The 26,229-nt window shown below is 41.3% G+C and overlaps 1 protein-coding gene across 1 annotated transcript in view; it reads left to right on the top strand.

Moving 5' to 3' along the window:
* Nucleotides 1–26,229, top strand: part of PARP8 (poly(ADP-ribose) polymerase family member 8) — a 256,876-nt gene that overhangs the window by 161,507 nt on the left and 69,140 nt on the right. The window contains exon 7 of the mRNA XM_042454520.1: nucleotides 21,889–21,983. Within this exon, the coding sequence (XP_042310454.1) occupies nucleotides 21,889–21,983 (95 nt within the window). The remainder of the gene's footprint in view (nucleotides 1–21,888; nucleotides 21,984–26,229) is intronic.

Here is a 26,229-nt window from a genome sequence, read left to right as displayed (position 1 = left end):
AGCCCTGTTTAAATATTTGAAGGGATGTCATATTGAGGAGGGAGCAAGCTTGTTTTCTGCTGCTCCAGAGAACAGGACCCGGAACAATGGATGCAAGCTACAGGAAATGATTCCACATTAGGAGGAACTTCCTGACAGTAAGGGCTGTTCAACAGTGGAACACACTCCCTCGGAGTGTGGTGGAGTCTGCTTTTTGGAGGTCATTAAGCAGCGGGCTGGATGGCCATCTGTCAGATATGCTTTGATTGAGATTTCCTGCATGGCAGGGGGTTGGACTGGATGGCCCTTGTGGTCTCTTCCAACTCTATGATTCAGTGTTTACCACCAACAGACCCCTTTCCCCCCACTCTGGTGTGAATGACGGCAATTAGAATAATAGAATCATAGAATCATAGAATCGTAGAGTTGGAAGAGACAACTAGGGCCGCAGTCCAACCCCCTGCCATGCAGGAAATCCAAATCAAAGCATCCCTGACAGATGGCCATCCAGCCTCTGTTTAAAGACCTCCAAGGAAGGAGACTCTATCACCCTCCGAGGGAGTGCATTGAATTGTGGCGCCCAGAACTGGACACAATATTCAGGTGGGGCCTGACCAGAGCAGAATACAGTGGCACTATTACTGCTCTTGATCTAGACACATACTTCTATTGATGCAGCCTAAAATAGCATTGGCCTTTTTAGCTGCCGCATCACACTGTTCACTCATGTTCAACTGTGGTCTCTTGGACTCCTAGATCCCTTTCACACGTAGTTTCATTCAGCCAGGTGTCACCCATCCTATATCTGTGCATTTTATTTTTTCCGCCCTAAGTGCAAACTTTACATTCTCCGTGTTGAATTTCATTTTGTTAGCTTTGGCCCAGCTTCTAGTCTATTCAGGTCATTTGAATCTTGATCCTGTCCTCTGGGGTATTAGCTATTCCCCCTAATTTGGTATCATCTGCAAATTTGATAAGTATGCTCCCAATTCGTCCCAGGTCATTGATAAAGATGTGAATAGCATGGGCCCAGGACAGAGCCCTGTGGGACCCACTGGTCACTTTTCTCCAGATGAAAAGGAGCCATTGTTGAGCACCCTTGGGTTCGGCCGGTCAACCAATTACAGATCCATTTAACAGTTCCTTTGTCTAGCCCATATTTTACAAGCTTGTTTGCAAGAATGTCATGGGAAACCTTGTCAAAGGCCTTAGTGAAATCAAGATATACTATATCCACAGCATTCCCTTCATCTACCAAGCTGGTAATTTTATCAAAGGAAGAGATTAGGTTTGTCTGGCATGAGTTGTTTCTCTGAAACCCATGTTGACTTTTTGTGATTATGGCATTGCCTTCTAGATGTTCACAGACTCTCTGTTTAATGATCTGCTCCAGAATCTTTCCTAGTACTGATACTGATTGGTTACTGCTTCTGAGACTCCATCCTTGTCCATGCCAGCTGCGGTACAGGAGGGTACCCAGTGATGCCTCTCCCTCAGTCCTGAAACTCTGGGGTTTGAGGAGGGTTCCTTTCGGCTTTGTACCACAACCAAGCATAGCTTCCCACTGATTTGTTTTGGGAACTGGTCTAGGACCACAGCTGCCTTACTCTGGCCTTGCTCCAAACTATTTGGCGGATGTTTTGGATAAAAATGCTGTAAACAACAGCAGCAACAATAGTCATTTGTAGTGCTTTTGTATTTATTTATTTATTTTACCAAAGAACTCACAAAGTATGCATTATATAACCTTATTTTGCACATCCAGTTAACAAACAGATTATAAAAACACGCCACAAACTACCAAATAGCTGGTAATGAATTCTGGCCAACAGTTATTTAGATTTTATTTGTATAAGTGAGTGTGTGTTATGACCTTTTCGTATTTAAAAAAAAAATATGGAGGAATTCATCCAAGAGAGGTAGCAATAAAATGCATATTGGAGTAGGCAATTCAGCATTTACATTTGTACTAAAAGAAAACAAAATTAATACAGGATGAATAATTGGTTGGAGCTGGATGCCCAAACACTTAAAATGTGAGACAGAAAAGTGTACGTGTGTGCAGGGGAACCTGGTGATATATTTCATCGTAAGATTTTGTAGACTCTAGTTTACTTCATTATCAGATGCAATATCCTGAAATATGTCAGTCTTTAAAAAGTGTTGGTACTTCTCTCCATGCAGTCTTCTCCCACCCCGTGAAACAGACTAATATGGCTATATTTTTGAAAATTCCTTGAGAGTATACAGTTTGAGTATTCCTTATCTGAAATGCTTGGGACTAGACATTTTTTGGATGCCAGATTTTTTAAAATTTAGGAATGTTTGTGTATTCTCAATGAAATATCTTGGAGATGGGATACAAATCTACCGTAAATACAAAATTCATTTATGTTTCATATACACCATAATAATAATAATAATAATAATAATAATAATAATAATAATAATAATTATTATTATTATTATTATTATTATTATTATTATTATTATTTATATCCTGCTCTTCAGCCAAGGCTATCAGAGCGGCTTACAATTTGTAAATTATACAGTGGGCCCTTCATATCCACTGGAGTTTGCTTCCAGGACCCCCCCCCCCCCCCCACCCCAAACCCCATCAATGTTTAAGTCCCATTAAATACAATGGCATAGTATAATGGTGTCTTTTATACAAAGTGGTAAAATCAAGGTTACTTTTTTGGAATTTATATATTTTTAAAATACTTTTGAGCAGTGGATGGTTGACTCTATTAGGAGGTTGGAATCTGTGGATAGGAGGGCTGACTGTACACATAGCCTGGAAATAATTTTAAACATATTTTAAATAATTTTATGCACTATCTCAGCCACTCATGAAAAAAGGTTTGGTTTTTGTAATATTTTGCATTTTTGGAATTCTAGATAAGGGAGACTTAACCTGTATTTGAAAGCCAAGAGGATATGAGAAGAGATAACAGATTAGTAGAAAGGAATATTCAAGAATGAAGATGAGTTATCCAATGAGAGTTTAAAAGGCAGAACCAGAAGGGCAGAGTACATTTTCTAGTTTAGATCATTGTCATCATTATCATCACCATCATCACCATCTACTTCTTGACAGATGACAAAGTATACATAGGCTCAGGATAAAACAGGCGCTTTACAGACCGCCCAAAAGGGTGGTCTGCCAGCGCCAGTGTTTCCTGCGTGAAGGAGCCGCAGCAGACAAATTGCACGAAGGAGCTGCAGCGGACAAACCGCGCGGCTCCTCCGCACAGCAAAAAGAAGCCTCAAAAAGCACAAAGCATCATAATGGCACCGAGATGTGTGGACGCTAAGCATCCGCTACGTCAAAATGGTGGCGCCCATGTAGAATGGGTGCTGCCATTTTGTATGTGCTTGGCACATACTAGGGTTAGGGGCATCCGGTAAGGACGCCCCTTCCTAACCCTAGTACGTGCCGAGCACGTAGTTTTTTGCGGTGTGGAACCTGCCACAATTTCAAAATGTGAAACTTTACAGGTAAATAATATAGATAATATGCAGTTACCCAGTAATATTTCACTAATTACATTTCATGCTACAAAATTATAATTCTGTGATTTCACATTGCATGCCATGGCAAACATCATGTGGAATCATGTAGTTTGGGGAGCCACTAGAAATCTATGATACAGAATTCTAAATCACTGTAGTGAGGGGAACCCTGAGGCAGGGAGAGCTGAGAGGGCGGAAGTGGGCCAGGTGGGGAAGGAGGGTGGGACCAGCCAAGAGGCAGGGCTAGAGAGGGAGGAGCCAAGGGTCCCTGAGGAGAGAATAAAAGAGAAGGGAGAGTGGCGTTCGGGAAGAGGAGGCCGGGGAGCTGCGGACGAGAGTGGGGCAGTGCAGGTAAAAAGGAGCCCTGGGAGGGACGGAGTCCTGGTATCTCACCAAGCCAGGCCCAGCTTCCAAAAGCATGGACCTCACCAAGAGGTAGAGTTAAGGAACCCTTGGACGGAAGGGGATTATACTTACTCCGACGAAGAGGAGTGGGCGCAAACACCAAACCGGGACCTGGAGGACGAGTGGTGGGACCCTAAAGGGGAGAAGTGGGAGTTTGGCCCTCATCCCCAGGACCGCGACAAGGCCGACTGGGAGCCGCTGGAGAAGCACTCAGGAGGATGGAAAAGCTGTGGCCCGGGGGACGCCGAGGCCGGGGAGCTCGGGAGTTAAGAGGTTAAGTCCTGGGACTTGAGAAACTGAAACTGATCGGCCTGTTGGCCTTTGTTTTGTTGAGCACAAGGGAAAAGGGAAAGAGTATTTTGTTGGTGAATTAAAGAACACTGTTGCAGCAAAAGTGAGTCCAGCAAGTTTGTTTCGCACGTGGGCCAGAACTTCCCCTTTTCCTAGGGCACCATGCAGCCTGCTACGCCAGCCCCGCCCACAATCACACACCCCAAAAACTGCAGATTCCAGGATTTCATAGACTGGTCCAAAACTTCAGTAAGTGATATCAAGTAAACTATGAAACCAATGGGGGGAAATGCATTTAATCGATAAGAATGGTGCGAGGGGTAGAGTGAGAAAAAAGAGGGAAGTAATAGGAGGTATAAGATAAGAAATTATTTATGTCATTTGGAGTAAGGGCATAATGGAATTTACTGTAACAGAACCTGGGGTATGACTTGAAGAAAAACTTAAGGAATTCCCTTACCTGTCTCCATCTGGTAAGGAAAAGTGCAGTGAGAAATTCATATTATGTATCTTGCCAGGAAGATCAAAGAGAAGCAGAAGGATTATCGTTGGGAGAATCATCCTGATAGCATTGATATTTTCACAAAGTAGCTCTTAATTTTGAAAATAGTGTGAGAGTATCATTTTGAAATTGATACTTCCCAGGGGAGACACAGTTCTACCCTGCTTTTTGGCATAGATTAGACCTCTGATGATGACTGGAGGGGAACCACTAATATTTCCTGCTCCTGTCATATTGTGAAATGGTCTTATTTGCAGGGTTATTATGAAGCTACCAAGCTAGACACTAGCAATACTGAATACATGAGCATACAGGAGGATTGTTTCACTGTTGCTATATGCTTTCTGATTAGTCTAAAGTGACAGAACACATTGAACATTACCCAGCTGTAAAATGCATTGAAACTGTATCTGGAGTTTGGTGGTCCTTTGTCACTATTATGCTGACAAAACTGTACTCTATCTCTCATTGCCATCTGAATCCATGGAAGCTGTTTTGGTACTAAATATTGGCTGTCTGTAATGGACTGAATAAGTAAGCACAATCCAAACACAATCTAGATGAAACAGGGATGCTCTTGGTCACTCGAAAGGCAGATCAGAGAATTGGGATACAGCTTGTGATGGATGTATTCAAAGACATAACCTTGTTAGTCTGGAAAATCAGCATACAATGGGATCTTGCAGCTCTTTGAGACTAACTGAAAGATAGAAGTGGGTAGCATGAGCTTTTGTAGACTTGAGGCTACATCCTCCTATGCATTTGGAGGTATGAAAAACCTAGGAACTGATGTATATAGTAGTCTCTGTGTGAGAATTTCCATAGGAATGCAAAACTTGTGGAGATCAGCTGACAAGCGATAGGTGTGTTTATACCCTCTTTGAAATCTCAGGCTGCTATCTTGGATTTATTTGAAAGGCCAGGTTTTGGTGGTAACCAGAAATGCATTTTTTGCAGTTAAAGCTAGTGCACCAGCTACTCCTATTCTGGAGATGTCAGATGTGTCTACACGTGCCTTGATTACATCATATTTGAACTATTGGGTTCCAACTGACATTTCTCTAGCCTCTGAGAGAGAAATGAGCATGCTGGTACAGCTCCATCATGCCTAGGCCCAGCAGCTATTGAGAAGAAGCCTTCCCTCCATGTTCCAACTGTCACTGCTATTGTCTATGAGGGAGAGAAAAGCAGCCAGGCACAGTTGCATTGTGCCTTGACCCAGCAACTGGTGAGGGGCTTTCCTGCCATATTCAAACTGCCATTGTTCTGTCAGCCTCTCTTTTTTCCTTTGCCTTGCAAGCAAAGACCTTTCCATTTAAACAATCATTTGATTATTAATTGGTTGTAGAAAGGGCTTTTTTTATGAGGGTGTCCTGGATTATCTTTATTTTAATAATAATAATAATAATAATAATAATAATAATAATAAATTTGTTTTGTTTATATACTGCTGTTCCAAAGATCATAGCGGTGAACAGCAAGTAAGCTAATTAGCAAGTAAGCTAATTTACCCCCAACAGTCTGGGTACTCATTTTAGCCACCTCGGAAGGATGCAAGCCTGAGTCGAGCTTGGGCCCTTTTGCTGGTCTTGAACTCGCAACCTTGTGGTTTCGAGTGAATGGCTGCAGTACAGGCATTTAACCACTGCGCCACCAGGGCTCCCCTGGTGCAGCACAGCACAGTATGTGATAAACATTTGAAGATGAAAAATTTCTTATTTCCAATCAGTGGATGCTTATAGATAAGGGATTTTATAACAGGGAGGGCAAGATGAGGTAGGCCTGGAGAGGAGCTGGCAGGGCAAGCAGCCTCTGAGCCATAGGTTCTTCATCTGTGTTTTAAATGTTAATTAAAAATCATATTGTTCTGCCATGTCATTTAGTAGGCAATTCCTATATAAGGTTCTTGATTGATCATTCCTGCCACAGCTGCATTGCTTTATTGATTTGATGGGTTTGATTGTTGTTAGTTACTTTGAGGACCACATTTTGAAGAAAGAAGGCAGGATGTGTGTGTGTGTGTGTGTGTGTGTGTGTGTGTGTGTGTGTGTGTATATATATTAATAATCAGCCAAGCAACCATCTCATTCATCATTTAGATATTGGTACAACAAAATGAAAATCTAAACCTGAAATGTTAAGCATGCCACTATTTTGCAAGGGAGGAAGGAAATGTAAGATGTTTTTCTAAGAATGCTTGATGAATTTGAGATTTACAATGCAAGCTGACTGAATGCACAACTGGACTACTGAGCAAAGTGGAATGTAATTATCCTTTGAATTTTGCACTTTCTTAAATTTAGTAGTGCAATTCTCAGCTCAGAAAGTAACAATAACCATATAAAATGTGTATTTTAGCATGAAATATGTTCAGAGATGAGTATTTGAAAAGAAAATATATTTATAAATATATTTTGTGAGGAAAATATTGATATGAATACAGAAGAAATTTCAGTCATATATACATACATAAAAATTAACTAATCTACGTGGTGATCAGTGCAGAAATTGGAATAGTCATGTACAAGGCATGAACACATACAAAAATAATAGAGAAGCTTAATAGGTTGTAAAAATCCCTAATTGTTACAGAATCACTTCTGTGTTTTTCAAGTAGCTAGACTTAAACATTGGGATTTTTGGTGGGAGTATGTGTGATCCAGTATCCCCTAGTCACCATGGAAACTATAGCCTAAGTGACTTTTCCACATTCTGGTCAGCACTGAATGATGCCAGAAAGAAAGCCTGTGAGCAAGTTGAAGATTATGAGTCACTGGTACTGGAGAAGACACCTCTGCTTTGATCTGTGATAAAAGGTGTTTTTTTACTCCTGCTAGTCACCTTTGTAGAGCTTTCACAGAAGAAAAAAAATGTTTTCCTTCTCTCAAACAACCCCCAAAAATCTATATCGTGTCTCGGTTTAATGGCTCATCTCTTCTCAACACAATCCTTTCAGACACAAGAAAGTGATATCTTTTATCTTTGCAGATATTTCACTTTTCATTGTGGCAGTCTTTGTTTGCTCTTTCTGGAAATAAAAACATTGTTGTACTTGTCAAGGCAGAAACATTTACAGTTGGTTTTCAGACATGCTTTTCTTAGACCACTCACTCCTTAGCTGTATTTTTTTTTTTTACATATTTCTTCATTGATAAGAGGACAGTGAACCTGTTCTCCCTATAGCAGGCATAAAGGTGAATCCATAAATTCAGATGCCAAATCCTGTCTTCCTCTCACAGAAAAGGCTTGTTCAAACATACATAACGGAAACAAAAATGTTATGTCTTTTAAAAAGTTTTCAGGCAGATAGATTACACCAAGCTAGACTGACGCACAGACAGATACGTCTTTTATGTATATACACTGACAGACAAACTCCAAACACATAGAAGTATGGACATGCACCTCCTGCTAAGTTAATCAGGCTAAATAAACCTGATTTCATCTGACTGTGGGTGAGAAATCCCATTTTTAATGCTTTCTCTAATAAATATTACTTGCCTCTGAAAACATGTTCTAACTTTTCACCAGTCTGTTGTTCATTTTACTCCATCTAGACAGATATGCTGTATTCCTGGAATATTGCAGCTGTTGTTGCCACTGCTGCTGCAATTTCCATCAATGGATATAGCACATGGTGTATTTCAGTTGACAATCCTACATGCAGAACACAGCAGGGAAACAAACTCCATTGGTTCCATTTTTGTGTAAGTCTGAACCAACTGCTTCACACTTCCTTAGCTGGTTGGTTGCTTATTTTTTTTTTTATTCCAGAGCCTTATTTATTCAGAAAACATCACCATCCTAAGACCCATAAAATATCCTATTCTGATAATTCTATCATGGTGCAGTATGAGTACTTGGTGTCTGTTTATGTTCAGTCAGACTCCATAAAACATTCAGACATGTATGGGTAATGAACTGATACTTGAGAATTTTTTGGCACCTTGAAGGCTAGTAAATTTTATTTGACACAAACTTTCATGGGCTGCAGCCTACTTTACTTTATCATGTGCTAAATTTAGTTAGATTTCAATACTCTTTGTTGGTTTTTCTGTAACATATTAAAAGCCCCTCTTCCCAACAGGAATGTCTTGAATTCATTAAAGCAATTACAAATGTGTAGTCCAGAGTTATGCATTTGTGACTGGTTCATGATCACATTCATATTATTCATGATCTCTGCTTATTAAGTGCTTTGAGGAATATGTATGGACTGTGAAACTCACCCAGTCCCCAATTTCTGGGCAGCAACTACTGTGCTTGATGGGAGTCTATTCCCCTGTTGATCAGGAAGCAGCTGACTGATTTTCCCACTGACCCCCCCCCCCATTACAGTACCTGTTTCTGTCACAATGGAGATTGCTCACAGGATGTGTATGTTGAAATGTTGGTCAGCTGATGAACAGGGGAACAGACTACCATAGATTGCTTCTGCTCAGTAAATAGGAATATGGGGAGAGGGGAGGCGCTTGGGCTAGGACACTACATTCCTGCACATAACTGATGGTTGTGTAGCTATGTAATCTGGGCATTATTTATAATTCTGAAATTTGATACGTTGGGGGGGGGGGGGGAGGAATCAAGAAGTGAAAGGTTGTGATTTTCTTTAAAACATATGGCCATTCATTCACGTTCATAGATTGTTCTTTTAAAAACAAGGAATAATTTCAAGAGTTGTTTCGCTTACAGGAATAAAAAAATCAAATTAATATTAACCTGTCACACATACAGAACATATTTGGTCAGTCCATGCCATTGATAAAGAAGATACCTGGATTCTGTCCTTTTAAAAATTGAGAATGGATATGTGTCTTTTACAGTTGACCATTCATATCCATGGATTTTGCATCCATGGACTCAACCATCCACATTTAGAAATTATTTTCCACCCCAAAAACATCTAAAAAGCAGGCTTTGATTTTGCCATTTCATATAAGGGACACCATTTAATACACAGTTATATAAAATGGGACTTGAGCACCCACAGATTTTGGTATTGGGGTGGGGTGGGGGGTCCTGGAACCATACCACAGCAGATACCAAGTGTAAAATATTTGGAAATTTAATGTTAAAATGTAGCACCTCTATTCTGCTTTGGTCAAACCTCACCTGGAATACTGTGTCCAGTTCTGGGCACCACAGTTCAAAAAGGGTGTTGACAAGCTAGAACATGTCCAAAGGAGGACCACCAAAAGCGTGAAGGGCCTGGAAACCATGCCTTATGAGGGAAGACTTAGGGAGCTGGGTATGTTTAGCCTGGAGAAAGTAAAGTTAAAGAGGTGATAAGATAGCCCTGTTTAAGTACTTGAAGGGGTGTCACATTGAGGATAGAGCAAGCTTGTTTCCTGCTGCTCTAGAGACTAGAACACAGAACAATGGATGCAAGCTACAGGAAAACATTCCAGCTCAACATTAGGAGTAACTTCCTGACAATAAAACCTGTTCAACAGTGAAATACATTCCCTCGGAGTGTGGTGGAGTCTCATTCTTTGGAGGTCTTTATGCAGAGGCTGGATGGCCATCTGTCAGGGATGCTTTGATTGTGAGCTCCTGCACGGCAGGGGGTTGGACTAGGTGCCCCTTGTGGACTCTTCCAATTCTATGATTCTGTGATTCTACAACTCATAACCTGAATACAGATATTTCTAATTCTCAGTTATAGGTAATGTGTCCATCAAAAAAGAAAGAAAGAATAGAATAGAAAAGAAAAGATCTCAGTAATATTTCAGACTATAGCTCAGATTCCTTCTGCTATAAATGTTGTTAGTATTCCTAAATATTCTGTTCTACCAATATGTTTTTGGCTGTGTCAAATAACTCTGCCAAATTTAGTTCACAATCAGCTTTCAAACCAAATTGCATTCTGTGATTTCTTTAAACATCCAGTCGTTGGCATTTTAGCAGTAGGGCTATATGCCATGTTATTGTTACTGTGTAACTTCAAGTCATTTCCGATTTATGGTAAACCTAAGGTGAACCTATCATTGGGTTTTCTTGATAGGATTGGTTCAGAGGAAGTTTGCCATTGCCTTCCCTTGAGGCTGAGAGTATATGACTTGCTCAAGGTATATAGACTGATTTAATTAAATACGTGTATGGTTGCTGGCATCATACATGTATTAAGGCATAGACAGGCGTTATTGTTGATACAATATCATCCACCACCACCCCATGTATGCTATGTTAGTGAAAATATATTTTGGATTGGCATCGTTGGAGTCTTGATTTTATAGACTTTTAGATTTGTTTGAAAATTCTCTTAGGTTTGATTGATGAATGGGATGTCTCAAGTGTTTACAACAGAATAAATAATTTATTTTCCTGGCATCTCCCATCACAGGTTCACAGAAGAATAAAACAGGATTGTATAGTGTGCCTATAATTTTAATTATCTGGTAGCCCCATTCTTTTCTTTCCTCCTCCTCCTCCTCCTCCTCCTCCTCCTCTTCTTCTTCTCTTTCTCTCTTTCTGTTTCCTCACATTGACATGTACTACCATGCGTTCTTGGAGACTGTTCATAGATAAGTTGAAAGTTTTGTGGTTGTTATTCCTCAGTTTGGTAGTTTTTAACCCTGTGGTGCTAGTATGGGAGGTAATCATACCACTGGTCATTCTCTCTTGTGTTTTCATGCTACCAGAAAGATGTGGGATGAATCCATGGAAAGGGGCAGTTGTAAAAGAGAGTCAGCATTATTTACTTGCACTGTTCCTCACCATTGGCTATACAGGCTAAGGTAGCTGGAAGATGCAGTTGGAAAGATGGTAGAGGTTGTACAATTCTGACCTTTACTGTAATGGTTGGAGTGCTGGATTAGAAGTTCAGAGACTCAAGTACACCTCCTCAGTGATCCATAAAACTTACTGGGCAACCATGGATCAATTATTGTTTCTCAGACTAACCTCTCAGACTGATAATGATAGTAGGATGGAGGGCCTCTATGTTTCCATGGAGAAAAAGCAGGATATAAATGTAACTAGAAAAACCTACAAATAATAAATAATTTGCTTTGGAATGCTTTTGAGATGAGTACTTGTGACTTTGAGAGAAATGTGAATATCTAATGAATACCTGTATCAAATTTGAATGTTAGTCTGACCTGTGTAGGTCAGGTCAGTTTGCATTGGAATTCTTGCCTTTGATAAAATAAAACCTTCCATGAAATAGAGTTGCCACACCTTTATCTGGGACATGATTTCAAGTACAATGAAGTAATACACTACATCTTTGTATGTCTGTGTCTTGGGGGAGGTCCCTATACTAAAGTTTAAAAATAAAAGCTGCTTTCTGTGGTTAGCTTCATAGATTGTGTTATGTATTTCCTTGCTCGTCTTCTGAACATGCGTGGCTGTGTATGTGTTTGCATACAGGTTTGGAGGTCTTTAAACAGAGGCTGGATGGCCATCTGTTTGGCGTGCTTTGATCGTGTGTTCCTGCATGGCAGGGGGTTGGACTCGCTGATCCTTGTGGTTTCTTCCAGCTCTATCATTCTTTGATTCTAGGTCAGTGATGGCAGATCTTTTAGAGACCGAGTGCCAAAACTGAAAGGTGTTCCCTCACCAGGTGTCACCCGGTGCTGAGGAGGGGCAGGACTTTTGCCTTCCACGGGTGGTATGTCAGGGGACAAGATTTGCCCAGAAACAGTTATATGCATGGGAGGGAAGGTAAGAGTAGGAACAGGTGCATGCCTGTTCCTCCTCTTCCCCTGCCCTCTCATCTCTCCACATGCCCCTAGAGATGGCTTTGCATGTTAGAGAGGATACATGTGCCATAGGTTCACCACCATGGTTCTAGGTGAAGATGCTCAGTTGAGGATGAGGTGTATGTGTCTATTGACTACATCCTGTTGGTAATCCCAGACAGGATATAAGACCCATGGAAGCATTGCGACAGATCGACAAATAGACTCATTATTCAACAATTGATGCAATTGCTGTGCTTTAGTTGGGCTTTGGATTTCAGCGTGCAGTTTGGAAAAGTTATTTTTTTGGACTACAGCTTCCAAAATTCTGCAGCCAGTATGGTCATACCTAGGCTGCCTTGTGGGGATCTCAGAGCTGTAGTCCAAAAAAGTAACTTTTCTAAGCTCTAGTCTTTTCAGCAATGCCAGTATTTGACAGGAATAACCTAGTTATGTGTGCATGTGGTGGAGATTAGGGAGATGTGAGTTGGCTTCCTGAGTTTGTGCACACAGGGTGAGTGGAGGCTAGGAAAAGTGGATTGGTTAAAGAGTTTCTTCATTGTGCAGTCATTTGAGAATATGTAGTTTTTCTTGGCTATATTTTGTAGCTCCCTTAGGACTGTGGTTTTGTCTATAGTAACTAAAGAGGCTTTTGGTTTCTGTAGAACCTGGGATGGCAAAATGGAGTAGGTCCCTCTCACATCTATAGTCAGAGGTTAGGGGTGTCCTATGACTGGATGAATGCTGATGCAATATAATTTGGCCAGAAAATGTTTGTAACATTTCTGATCCTCCATTTCATTTTGCCCAGTTTTGTTTTTAAAACCTTTTAATTTACAGTTCCAGGAAGAAAGAGACTCCCTAATGAAGGAAAAATCAATTTTTAATGGTATCAGACAGTGTGAAAATCACCGCTAAAAGCAGCAGGTTGGTGGTGGCTGCTTGCTTTAAGGCTTTATAGTGTAGAGAGGAAGGGAAATAAGCCAACAAATAAAATTCTCAGTGCAGATCTCATGCCACTGATGGGAACTGAGGTGGGTGAGGTGGGTGGGAGAGATTACAAATTAGGGTAGAGAACCTTTTTTGTTATTTTATGAGATGTGTGAAAGATTTGTTTTGTCCAAGATTTGTGGGTTTGCTCAGAAAACATCAATCTTACACAGTTCTGCTTCACTACAGCCACATGGAAACGGTTTTACCTTCAAAAGATGTGTGTGTATGTGTGTTTAACACAAAAGGCATACCTGTCTTGCAAACAACCCCTATGTATTTCTGCACAAAATAATGTCCTCTTTAGGAAGTATGAAAACCAGGCAAAAACTAATTTCTCATCTCTGTATTATTTTTTCCAATCATATTTCTTAAGTTTTGAGAAACCTGGTTTTTAGCCAGGAAATGAAAAACCGCCTATATATATTTGTCTGTGGACTGGGGCAGTGTTCTGCACTTGAACTTCCTGTACGTCCACGTCTGCTCAAGACTATTTTTGGTACTGAAAACTGGCACCTGTATAAGATAAGCTTGTTGGTGATAAATGAAGCAGTACCAACAGAGAACGTTTTCCTGTCCTTTATGTCAGTACTTTTCAAATGGTAGGGTGGCACCCGGGGGAAGGGGGCATAAGAGTTGCTCAAGGGGGGCCTCCTCCTCCTTCTCGTCCCCAACGTTTTTATATGAAAATGTATATGTGTTGAGTTAAATATTGAATTTATTTAAATAAATTTGTTATAATTTGAATTATGTTTTTCCTTATAAAATATTAAAAATATGAATATAGATGAATGTGCACATGAAAACACATACACTAAATAAACAAAATATTTTTATTCATAAATGTGTGGTGGTGCAGTGTCCACATGTAGATTAAGGGGGGGGGGGGCAGTGCCAAAAGTAAAAATTTTGAGTGCCACTGCTTTATGTAATGAAGTCCAGCATTTCCTCACAGAAAGTAGTAGAAATGCCCCTATAGTTAGCCAGACATGATCCATAATAATAATAATAATAATAATAATAATAATAATAATAATTGTTATTATTAAATTATTATTATTATTATTATTATTATTATTATTATTATTAATGTCCCGCCTCTCCAAGCAGGTCAAAGCGGCTAACAATAATAAAACAACATTAAAATACAGCAAAACAGCATAGCCCATAAACCCTCCCATCCACAATAAAATTACATTTTAATTATAAACTGAGCAGGGACAATTAAGGGGCAATTGATGGGAGGCCACTGAGAGGCTAGTCTGGGAAAGACTGCCGGAAGAGATACATCTTGACTGCCTTTTTGAAGCAGTCAGGACTGACAATATGTCCAGCAGACTTTTCCATAACTTGGGAGCGACAGAAGAAAAGGTCCTCTGGGTAACCACCACCAGCCTAGTTTTTGCTGACTGTAGTAAGTTTTTACCAGAGGACCTCAGTGTGTGGGGCGGATTATATGCAAGAAGGCGATCTTGTAAGTAAGTTGGGCACAAGCCATGAATGGCTTTAAAGGTTATAACCAACACCTTAGAATCATAGAATCGTAGAGTTGGAAGAGACCACAAGGGCCATCTAGTCCAACCCTCTGCCATGCAGGAACCTTGTACTGTGTCCAGAAGCTAATAGGCAGGCAGTGTAGAGATTTTAATATATTTGTTATATGGTCACCCCTAGATCTCCCGGTGACCAATCTGGCTACCATATTTTGAATTAATTGAATTTTTCAGACTAAGTGCAAGGGCAGCCCTATGTAGAGTGCATTGTAGAAGTCGAGTTGTGAGGTTACCAGTGCATGCATCACAGTTTTAGGTGCTCAAGTTCCAGGGAGGGGCACACTATGATGTTGTACCTCCCTAAATGGGGTTAATCGAAGGTGCATTGCCAAGAAGTTTATAATGCAAAAGCAAACAAAGGAAATTCAGGTATGCTGGTGTGACCCATCTCCCATTCCAATACCTCTGAGAAATGTATAGGCAGATTGGAAACAGAACAGTTCACTTTCCTGCTCTCCTCCTTGCTCCTTTGGCAAACTAAAGCAAAACTATCTAGCAATGCCTGCTAAATATAAATTAACCCTTTCTGTGGCAATGGACAACTGTTAATATTTGGTCATGATACTAAGAAGAGCTCTGATAACTATCTGCGTAATGACAGACACCAAACTCACTACAGGGTACCTCTTAACTCTCTTTCTACCCTACCCCACCCTTTTCACTCTTCTTAGAATCACAGTATCATAAAATTGGAAGAGACCTCAAGGGCCATCCAGTCCAACCCCTGCCATGCAGGGAGACACTATCAAAACCCTCCTAACAGTGGCCATCCAGCCTCTGTTTAAAAATCTTCCTAAAAGGACACCCTGAAGCAGCCTTTTCCACTGTTGAGCAGCTGTTACCACAGCAGGCTCTTCTTAATGTTAAGGTGGAATCTCTTTTTCCTGTAGTTTCAGTTCACTTCTGTGTACTAGTTTTTGGAGCAGCAGAAAATAAGCTTGCTCCTTCATCTCTTCAAATATTTAAAGGAGGCTGTCATTTTCTCTCTTAATTTTTGCTAAACGTCCACCTCCCAAAGCCACTTCTCATAGGGCAAGGTTTCCATTCATCAATTTGGTTGCTTTCTTCTAGGCATGCTCTGTCACCTTCCTCTTGCTCTTCCAAGTTTTGTAGTCAAAAAGTAACCTTTCCAGGCTCTCTCCTTGGGCCACTTGCTGACTCCTTTTCTCTGCTACCCCTTCTTTCTAGACTTTGTTCATAAAGTGAGTTGAGGGATCAACATGGCAGGAAGAGATGGCACACTATAGGAGTGGAAGATAAACATGCTGTCTGTCACTTGACTGTCACTTGTTGAAGGGGTCTGAATTAAATATATTCAAGGTCTGCATGAGGCTCATGGACTATAAGCCACCAATTTTGCATTAGATATTATATTCCATTATTTACCAATTATTGGTTGAATATTCTATCAGTGATGCCTGGTGAGTCCCATGCCAATGGTTTAAGTTTGAACTTCGAAGTCTCTATCAAAGATTCTTAAGGGCCAGGTTTCAACACCTTGGATAGCTCCTTTATTTTTGTTTTATTTTTTAAATTGTATTAAAACACAACTTTTAATGATATAAAAACATTTATGGCAGAAATTACTACATTTACACACTGCATACACTAACATATTATGCATAATAATAAAAATGAAAAAGAGAATACATATGACTTCCAACTAAATTAGGATTATAGTTATTAAATTCTTTGAAGTCCTCTATAAAATAGGCTTTTACTTATTAATCCAAAGTTTACTATCCTTCAAATCCTAGAATTCCCCCCCCCCCAATATTTTCTTAGGAAATCAGCTATCAATTCCTATTCTTTTTTTTAAACTACTTCTTTAACCAAATTGATCACTTTGTCCATTTTTGCAAAGTTGTACAGTTTTATGAACCATTTGACTTGTAATGGAGTATCTATAGCATTCTGTTTCTACACATACAGTATACTTGCTGCTGTAAACACCTGTTGGACAGTTCTTCCATATTTCTCCTTTATCTGTTCTTCCAGGATTCCTAGGTTAAAAAAAAAAGTTCTAGCATCAATTGAAATGTAAATTTCAACATGTCATCCATTGTGAAATGTAACTGAATCCAGTATTTTCTTGCAATATCACACGTCCTCTATGTACGACAAAAGACTCTTCCTTTTTGCTTACATTGTTCCTTTCAAATTTCAATTAGAAGATAGAGTGGATTCACCCTCCATTAAAATTGAAGCCATGGACTGACACTGTAGTGTTTGTTTCACTAGTGTAAAGTGTCAAAATCCTAATGTGGCTATACTTTTTTGAGGGACAGTTTAACTTTACTAGGCCTCTTTATCTCCTTTTGCTTCTTCTCCTTCGCTCCCCCACCCCTTTGTATTTATTTTTATACATCTCACCTTTTTCCTGCTTTGGGACTCATGTCATTGCTAGAAGTAATGTATTTCTAGCTATGATTGTGACTTTACAAATTAAATGATCCAATTGGATTAAATTAGATACTTTGTTGGATATTTTGAGCCATCTGGTCTTATGATAATGTTGCTTGCTTCTCCTTAAGATCCTGCCAATAATTATATTTCCACAAGGTATGGTTTGTGGGTGACAAGCAAACTGAAGTTGTCTGCCAGTCTCCTGTCATAATACCATGAGCCCTAAAAAAAAACAGACACGTAGAAGCAATCTGAGCCTAACAAATGCATGGAAAATTGTGTTGGCTTTGGTAATAACTGCCATCTTTCAGCCATGCTCAAAAACCACTTTGAGTTCTACTGTGTGAATAAAATAAGCACTGCTGATTCTAAAATGAGAGAAGAAAAGCAGTTTATAATTGCTTAACAACTTTAAGGATTAAATTTTGAATTGTTTATAATAAATAATAAATAAAATTTTTATTTACATGCCGCCCTTCCTACGATCAGGGCGGCTTACATCATATTAAAACACAATATACAAACAAATTAAAAATCCACAACAATAAAATCAAAACAGGCAAAAAGCCCCATAGCCCAGCCTCATGGCCACGGAAGAGGAGGGAGGCCCACAGGATTTTTATTCTGGGAATGCCTGTTGGAATAGGAAGGTTTTAAGATCCTTCCTAAATTGGGCCAGGGTGGTAGACGAGCGGAGCTCTGTGGGCAGCACATTCCAAAGGGCTGGGGCAGCTATGGAGAATGTCCTCCGTGATGTGGGCTAACCTAGCCCCAGGCACCTTCAGTAGCTGCTGCCCAGACGTTCTGAGGGTGCGAGGCGGAATGTACGGGGAGAGGCGGTCCATTAGGTATCCTGGGCCCAAGCCATTTAGGGCTTTATAGGTAATTACCAACACCTTATATTGAGCTCGGAAGCGGATGGGCAGCCAATGGAGATCTTTTAAAACCGGTGTTATATGGCTGGCCCTGGGAGCACCAGTGACCAGCCGGGCTGCCATATTCTGCACCATCTGAAGCTTCCGAGTTTGGTATAAGGGTTGCCCCATGTAGAGTACATTGCAGAAATCCAGTCTCGAAGTTACCAGAGCATGTACAACAGTTTCTAGGTCCCTCTGGGCCAGGTATGGGCGCAGCTGGCGAATCAGCCGAAGCTGATAACAGGTGCTCTTGACCGTCGCATTCACCTGAGCAGTCAGGTGAAGCGACGAGTCAAGAAGCACCCCCAGACTGCGCACGGAGTCCTTCACAGGGAGCGTGACCCCGTTCAGGACAGGTGGAACCACCGCCATTCCTGGACCAGGAGAACCTATCACTAGTACCTCCGTTTTCTCTGGATTCAATTTGAGTCGGTTTTCCCTCATCCAGCCCATTACTGACTCTAGACAGGCCACGAGAGGAGAGACGCCATCCCCAGTCACTGCATCAGTCGGAGACATAGAGAAAATGATTTGGGTGTCATCAGCGTACTGATAACCACGCGCCCCATGTCTCCGGATGACCTCTCCCAGCGGTTTCATGTAAATGTTAAATAGCATGGGAGACAGAATGGCTCCTTGAGGGACCCCAGTTTTAAGGGTCCGCTCGTCGGAGCACACGTCTCCCAGCTGCACCATCTGGGACCTCCCAGAGAGGTAGGACCGGAACCACTGGAGCGCAGTGCCCCCGATTCCCACCTCTGCCAGGCGTCCCAGAAGGATACCATGGTCTATGGTATCGAAAGCCGCTGAGATGTCCAAGAGCACCAATAGGGACACGCTTCCCCTGTCGACGCTCAGACGGAGATCATCGACCAGGGCGACCATGGCCGTCTCAACCCCGTAACCCGCCCAGAAGCCAGTTTGAAATGGGTCCAGATAATCCGTTTCATCCAAGACCGCCTGAAGCTGGATTGCAACCGCTCTCTCAATCACCTTTCCCAAAAATGGTAGCAGTGAAATAGGCCGATAATTGTTATGTACCAGGGGGTCGAGGGAGGGCTTTTTTAGGATCGGTTTTACAATGGCCAATTTAAGATCCGATGGAAATTGCCCATCCCTCAGAGATGTATTAATTATCCGGTGTAACAATGATGTTACTACCGCCCCCCCCTGGGCTGCTAACCACGAGGGACAGGGATCGAGAGAGCAGGTCGTTTTCCGAACACTTCCGAGGATCTTGTCCACATCCTCGGTACTCACCAACTCAAACTGATCCAGTTTAACATAGTCCATGGAGGCTCTGGATACTTCTACCCTTGGTTCTGCTAAAATGTCGGCGTTCAGACCTTCGGTTATACGAGAGGTTTTATCCGCAAAAAAGTCGTTAAACAGGTCACAGCAGGCCTTAGAAGGTTTAAGGATCTGGTTCAGGGCGGGAGGGAGCTGAGTTAGCTCCCTGACCACCCTGAACAACTCTGCCGGACGTGACTCAGCGGACGCAATACGAGCACCATAGAACGAGTTCTTTGTTGCTCGTATTGCCTCTCCATAGTCCTTTAACAGTTGGACTAGGAGTTGGACTAGGAGAGCCTTGTCGTCTAATCGAAGGTGTTTCCGCCAACGGTACTCTAGCCGTCGCAGAACCCGCTTCCTCGCCCAGAGATCTTCCGTATACCAGGGCTTACGTTTGGAAGCGGACCTGAGAGGGCGCTTGGGAGCGATCCTGTGTATAGCCCTCGAAAGACCGGTATTCCAGATACCGGTAAGGGCCTCAACAGAGTCGCCGTCACTTCCAACCGCGAGCCCCTCTAAGGCTTCTTGGAACCTCTCAGGTTCCATCAGCCTTCGAGGGTGGACCATCCTAACAGGTCCACCACCCCCGGGGGGGATCTGGGTAGAGGCCTTGACTTTCACCTCTACCAGGAAATGATCCGTCCATGACAGGGGGGAAACATTAGCTATTTCCACCCACGGATTCTCCGCATCTGAACAGAAGACCAAATCGAGAGTATTACCCGCGCAATGCGTAGGACCCTGTATCAGCTGGGACAGGCCCATGGCCGCCATGGTATCCATGAATTCCCAAGCCGCACCGGGTGGAACATAGCTGGCCATGAGAGAGATGTTGAAGTCGCCCAGGACGAGAAGCCTGGGCGTCTCCAACATCAGTTCAGCGACCAGCTGTGTCAGCTCATTAAGGGAGTCCGCTAATGCACAGGGTGGCCGATACACTAGCAGAATCCCTAGACTGTCCCTAACCTTTAGGGTCAGGTAAATACACTCGATATAGGAAGTCTGTCGGATGTGGTTCCTGGTGAGGGACACGGTGTTCCTATGTATCAAGGCCACACCTTTATTATGAAATAAAGGTTACTGCATTCATTACTTTTTCATTTCAGGGGAGAGGAGAATATGTGTATGTAGGGAAAGGCAATAATAGCGATGCATACTGCACGATGGAGGACAATTTATGTTATCCCAAATGCATGGGAGAAGGCAATTTGCATTATCGAGCAAAGCTGTTCTTATGTCTAAACTTGGACATGATATGGAATGTTCTTGAGAAGCATATCTTGAAATGTGCTGGAAACCATAGTGTGTTGTGCCTTCTTTCTTCCCACAAAAGCAGAGAACACATACATCAAAATAAATCCAAAAGATAACTGTAGGGCAGGGCGCTGGCAACCCAGTATTGCTTCAGTATTTTGAACTGAAATTTTCATCATCTGACAAGCAAGGGCTTTCATCAGTATGTGTCATTTTATTGACTTCTATATCTTATCTTTTAATGTATTTGTTTAAAACTGTTAAAGGAAAGATTGAGTGCATTTTAAATTTTATATATTTTTACTTACACCTTTGCATGTGGTTTTATTTATATTTGTTTTAAATTTTGTAAGTTTCCTTGAGTGCCTGCTTTGGGGGAAAGGTGGGATATTGGTGGAAGAGGAGGAGGAGGATGAATTCAGCTGCAACTTGGAGGATAAATGGTTAGGATGGGGGCAGAACGTGGAAAATTGCTTTTGGGATTACAGTTTCCAGAATCCCTCTCACCCTCTTCCTACACATTTAGCCCTCAAATATGCAACTGTTATTTGGCAATGACTAATTTGTATGGCTTTGAAAAAGAGATTATGCAGATCTCTGACTATAGCTCTATCAAGCTTGTCTATCTTTTCTTCTTATAACTGTGATAAGAAAACAAAATTTCCATGCTGAGAGTTAGTACATCTCTGCATTGCCAGTTGCTTTGGAACAAAGTAAAAGAGGGCTTGCTGTGCTCATGCTCTTCATAGGGTCATCCTAAAGTGCTTGGAACCACTTGGGGGGGGGGATGAACATAGGATTGCATCCAGTTGGAAGTTTCTTACATTTACTGAAGCATTTAATGTAGGTTGTGGGTTGGGATAGGTGCACATTCTCTCTTAGCAAAATGAGAAAACAGAACTTCCAAATGTAACACTCTTGGTATACCCTGTAAGGAGGAGGACTGCGGAAGAGGACTATGTATTAAGTCTCTCTGAGTTTCTACCCCAGTGTGATCTCAACTACTGAAATAAAAGAACAAAAATATATTTGAGAGAAAACCTTTCTCTGCCATTCTGTTTTGTGTTATGTTAAGCAGAAACCATTTTGTCCCCCTACAGGTTAGTTATGATGGAGAACTTCACAAGCACCCACAGTTGGAAGCAGATTTGGCGGCAGTAAGAGAGATCTATGGGCCAAGCGCAGTATCTCTCAGGTATCTCTCTCTTTTTGTTGGCTATATCTGGAGTTGAATTAAGAATGCTTTTATTTGCAGACCAACCTTACCTTTTTCTTTTTATTTGAAAATTTATCAGGAATTGTTTTGAATACAGATTCTTATATCTCAGAAAAAGATATGTGGAACACTCCAACCAACTAGACCTTGTAGTAAAGCCAAATTAACACTCCTTAAAATTCATTATGCTGAGTGACATATGAATTGAATTTCTAGGTGTTTCAGTTCCTTAGACAATATGACTGCAAGAAAATCTTATTTTCATTACATGCCGTTAGAATTAAGTGGGAATTCATTAAGTACAGAGGACTTTTGAAATTAAAGGCCAGACAGGAAATGAACAAGATAATCATTTAATTGCCAGGCCCGATAACAGCTAAAGTTGTGGAAACTGCATATACCTTCATAATAAGCTCCCATGGGGCCTGTCGGCTATGAAAGTAAATGTAACTTCGTATAAAAGTGTCAGTGTGTTTAATTTCTTCAGTGCCCCCTTCATTATAGTTGGTGTGATCTTCTGGGGCTTAGTTCAAACTGGCTCCTTCTGGCTTGCCAAATAATTTTTTCCCTTTGATTTCTTTTCCTGTTGAGAGTACTTATAACTTCCTTGGTGGTAAAAAATGCTCCCTTGAATATTAATTTTCCATTCTCTGGTTCACTTGTTATTCTTTGACTTCTCCAAATCTGTCTGGCCACTGGGACACAGCTGCAAATTACATCAGGGCTACCTTTGCAAAAGGCATCGTTCTCCAATCCCATCCCCACCCAGCCCAGTCAATGGTTATATTCAGCAATTTTTAATTTGCCACAGTAAAACATTTTAACAGTGTTTGAGAAGTAACATTCTGCAGTTCTATGCCTTTTCATCCAGAGACCATGTTTTTGTCCATGAGATGGATAAGTAGGTACACTTGAGTCTGTATTTTTTTAAGATGGTATTATTGGGAGATTACAGTACCCTCACAACAGGGGAAAATAGACAGGACTGACATCATGCAATAGTCTAGTCTGAAAGCTAGACAATAAATTTATCAATATTGGAAAACTCCACCCAGATATAGCTAATTCCAGTGCCACCTTGTGGCTAGACTGTGTAACAACACTATCCATACAGATGATGATGATGATGATGATGATGATGATGATGATGATGATGATGATTTATAGCCTGCCTAATCACAAGGAATCCAGGCGGGTTATAGCAATAAAAATATATAAACATAAAATACATAAAAATAAAAATACACTCTTCTTCTTGAGGCTAGCCCTGATGGAGATGGGCCAGCCTTTTCACTTACTCCCAGGCCAGAAGATGACAGTTGCCATGGAGGGAGGGCTCTTCTTCTTGAGGGTAGCCCTGATGGAGCTAGATATTTTTTGTCTGGGACAGGAACCCTGAAAAGCAAATCTCTCTGCATCCCCCCTCATGCATAGGATGCCTGAGGATAGTGGCAGCCACTTTCTCATTATCAGGGATAGGATATAATGAGTTACAGTTGATACAGTTATCTATAACTAGATACAGGCGAGGGGAATAACAAAATAATCAGATGTGGGTCACAGAATATCAGCTTCTGGAAAGAAAGTACATTTGCCCTACTAGCGAGCTTTTAAAATCATCTGGCAACCATTGTAGGATGCTGAATGGAATAAATGAAACCATCGTCTAATCCACTATGCCTATATGAAATGTAGTTGTTTGTCAACAGAGGCAGAAAGTAGTGAACAAGGAAATCATTATGTTCTAAATTCAATTGCTAGCTCGAGCTGGAGCAGACCATTGAACCAATTCCTAAATAGTAAGCTAAGCATTTTATCAATCTGTTAGATTCAGTAGGTCTGTTCTACTTAGAAGCAGCACTTGGCTTTAAGTTTAAAACAAAAGTGACATTAAAAATCCATGAAGCTGAAAACCTCACTAAAATAATGACATGGATTACAAAGGGGATGGCAGTAAATAGTCTGATGATGGTGTGGACAGTTCCTGGATTTGGCTGAAAGTTCCATGGGACAATTCTGAGGATCTGATCAGTTGCTATCATAATCATGAGGAAGGACAGAGCTCTGGAGGAATACTATTGCACCCCAGGAAACCACTTGTATAAAGAAATATTGGATAATCATTTATACAAGTTCATAGAAAATACAACCACAATCAGGAGTTGCATGAGGAGAGCACCCCAGTAGGATCTTGACCTCAGTTTCCACTACTTCTCCACTGGACATTTTGCTCCTTCAGCTCTTTCATTTTACTCTTGTACTTGGCAAAGGAAAATTGTCATCCAGCCTTTGAAGTCACAAAACAACATGCAAGTCCCGACATATATATATAGTTTATCTCAGAGGAGGAGAGAGAGGGAAGAAGAGATGGGAGGAGGGAAGAGAAACAAAATGGAAGTGTAGCAAGCATTAACACTCTGGAAGAAATGCTTAGGCCCCATGCCTACTTTCAAAATTCTCCATCCCATCCTACATACTGGGGCTGCTTTCCTAGGTGACCCTAAAGTCATTGGGATTACTCTTTCTACATAGCTGAGTGAGTAGTTGTTTCACCCATTGAAATCAGTACAATAACAACAACAACAAAAATCATTTACTCTGGCTGGAGTGTTTGATAGCTTTGACAGTAAAGCAGTATCATTTTATGTTGACCCAAATTATGAAACAAATGCTTCCCACTCTTCCCCACTGCAGTTGCAGCCACTTGTTTTGTATTACAGTTCCTAACATCTAGAATATGTGCTTTACCAAGAAAGCTGTAGTCCTCCAAAAGCCATTGGAAAACCATGTTGTAGCTGATGTAATAGAATGCTTTCAATACTGCAATAATCTAGTCAGTGCACTGAAACTTGATAGATACAAGGATCTTATTAGCACAGTACTCCATTATACTAGTGGTGAGTTCACAATGTGGAAAGAATACAGCAATAGCTACAACTGGGGGGGGGGGGGAGATGAAACTTGGGGCCTATTCACACTTCACAATTTTAGCTTTATTATTCCACTTTAACTGCCATGGGTCTGTCCTATGGGATCATAGGGTGTGTAGCTTGGCAAAGCCCTGGAACACTCTGGCTCAGAATTTTAAATGCCACTCCCTAAACTGCAAATCCCAGGATTCCATAGCACAGAACCATGGCAATTACAATGACATAGTAGCACTACAACTGTGTAATGATATTAATGATAATAATGATTTATTTATAGCCCGCCCAATCACAAGTAATCAGGGCAGGTTACAGCAATAAAAATACATAGAGAATACAATACAATAAGATAAGATAAGATAAAACAGAGTGACGTAAGTCACAATAATTCACAGCTAGGCCGGATGGAGTTGGGCCTGTCTTTATCACTCCCTCCCAGGCCAGATGATGATAGTTGACATGGAGGGAGGGGGGCTCTTCTTCTTGATGCTAGCTCTGATGGAGCTTGATTTAATTCAAACAAACAAGCTTCATTTATATACTGCTTCATACTGCCTAAGCGGTTTACAAGTGTAAGCTAATTTGCCCCCAACAATCTGGGTACTCATTTTAGTGACCTCAGAAGGATGCAAGCCTGAGTCAAGTTTGAGCCCTTTTGCTGGTCTTGAACTCACAACCTTATGGTTTTTGAGTGAGTGGCTGCAATACAGGCATTTAACCAGTGCACCACCAGGGCATTAAATTTAAGAGAAGAATTAGTGGACAGAGCGACATAAGTCACAATAAACAGGGAGAGGAACTAGGTAGTTGAGGCCTGCCGGAAGAGACCCGTCTTAAGAGCCTTCTTAAAGGCTGTAAGAGTAGAAGTGTGGCGGATCTCCTTCAGCAGGCCATTCCAATGGTTCGAACCAGCAGTGGAGAAGGCCCTCTGCGTAACTGAGGTTAGTCTAGATTTTTTCGGCTGAAGTAGATTCTTCCCCGAGGACCTTAGTGTGTAGTGTGGATGGTTCCAACTTGCACTCCTTGAATTCTTGGCTCCTAGAGGTTCCATACAGCCAGAAGGGTGACTTGGACAGTCACCTGTGCCACAGGCTTGTAGTTGGCAGATTCCTTCTCCCCATCACACCCCGACTGCCTTTTTCTTGTTGTCATGTAGCGCTTGACACTGCTGTATTAACACCCACTATTAGCTTATCCACATCAGTGCAACCTATAGGATCCTGGGCATCGTTGAATGTCTTCTTGTTTTGAATACTTCAGCCTGCTAATAGTATTATACTTCTTTCAGATGATCAATG

Source organism: Sceloporus undulatus, chromosome 2, assembly GCF_019175285.1.
Source record: "Sceloporus undulatus isolate JIND9_A2432 ecotype Alabama chromosome 2, SceUnd_v1.1, whole genome shotgun sequence".
NCBI classification, from domain to species: domain Eukaryota; kingdom Metazoa; phylum Chordata; class Lepidosauria; order Squamata; family Phrynosomatidae; genus Sceloporus; species Sceloporus undulatus.
Note: the sequence above shows the minus strand (reverse complement) of the source record. Positions and strands in the feature narration are given on the sequence as shown.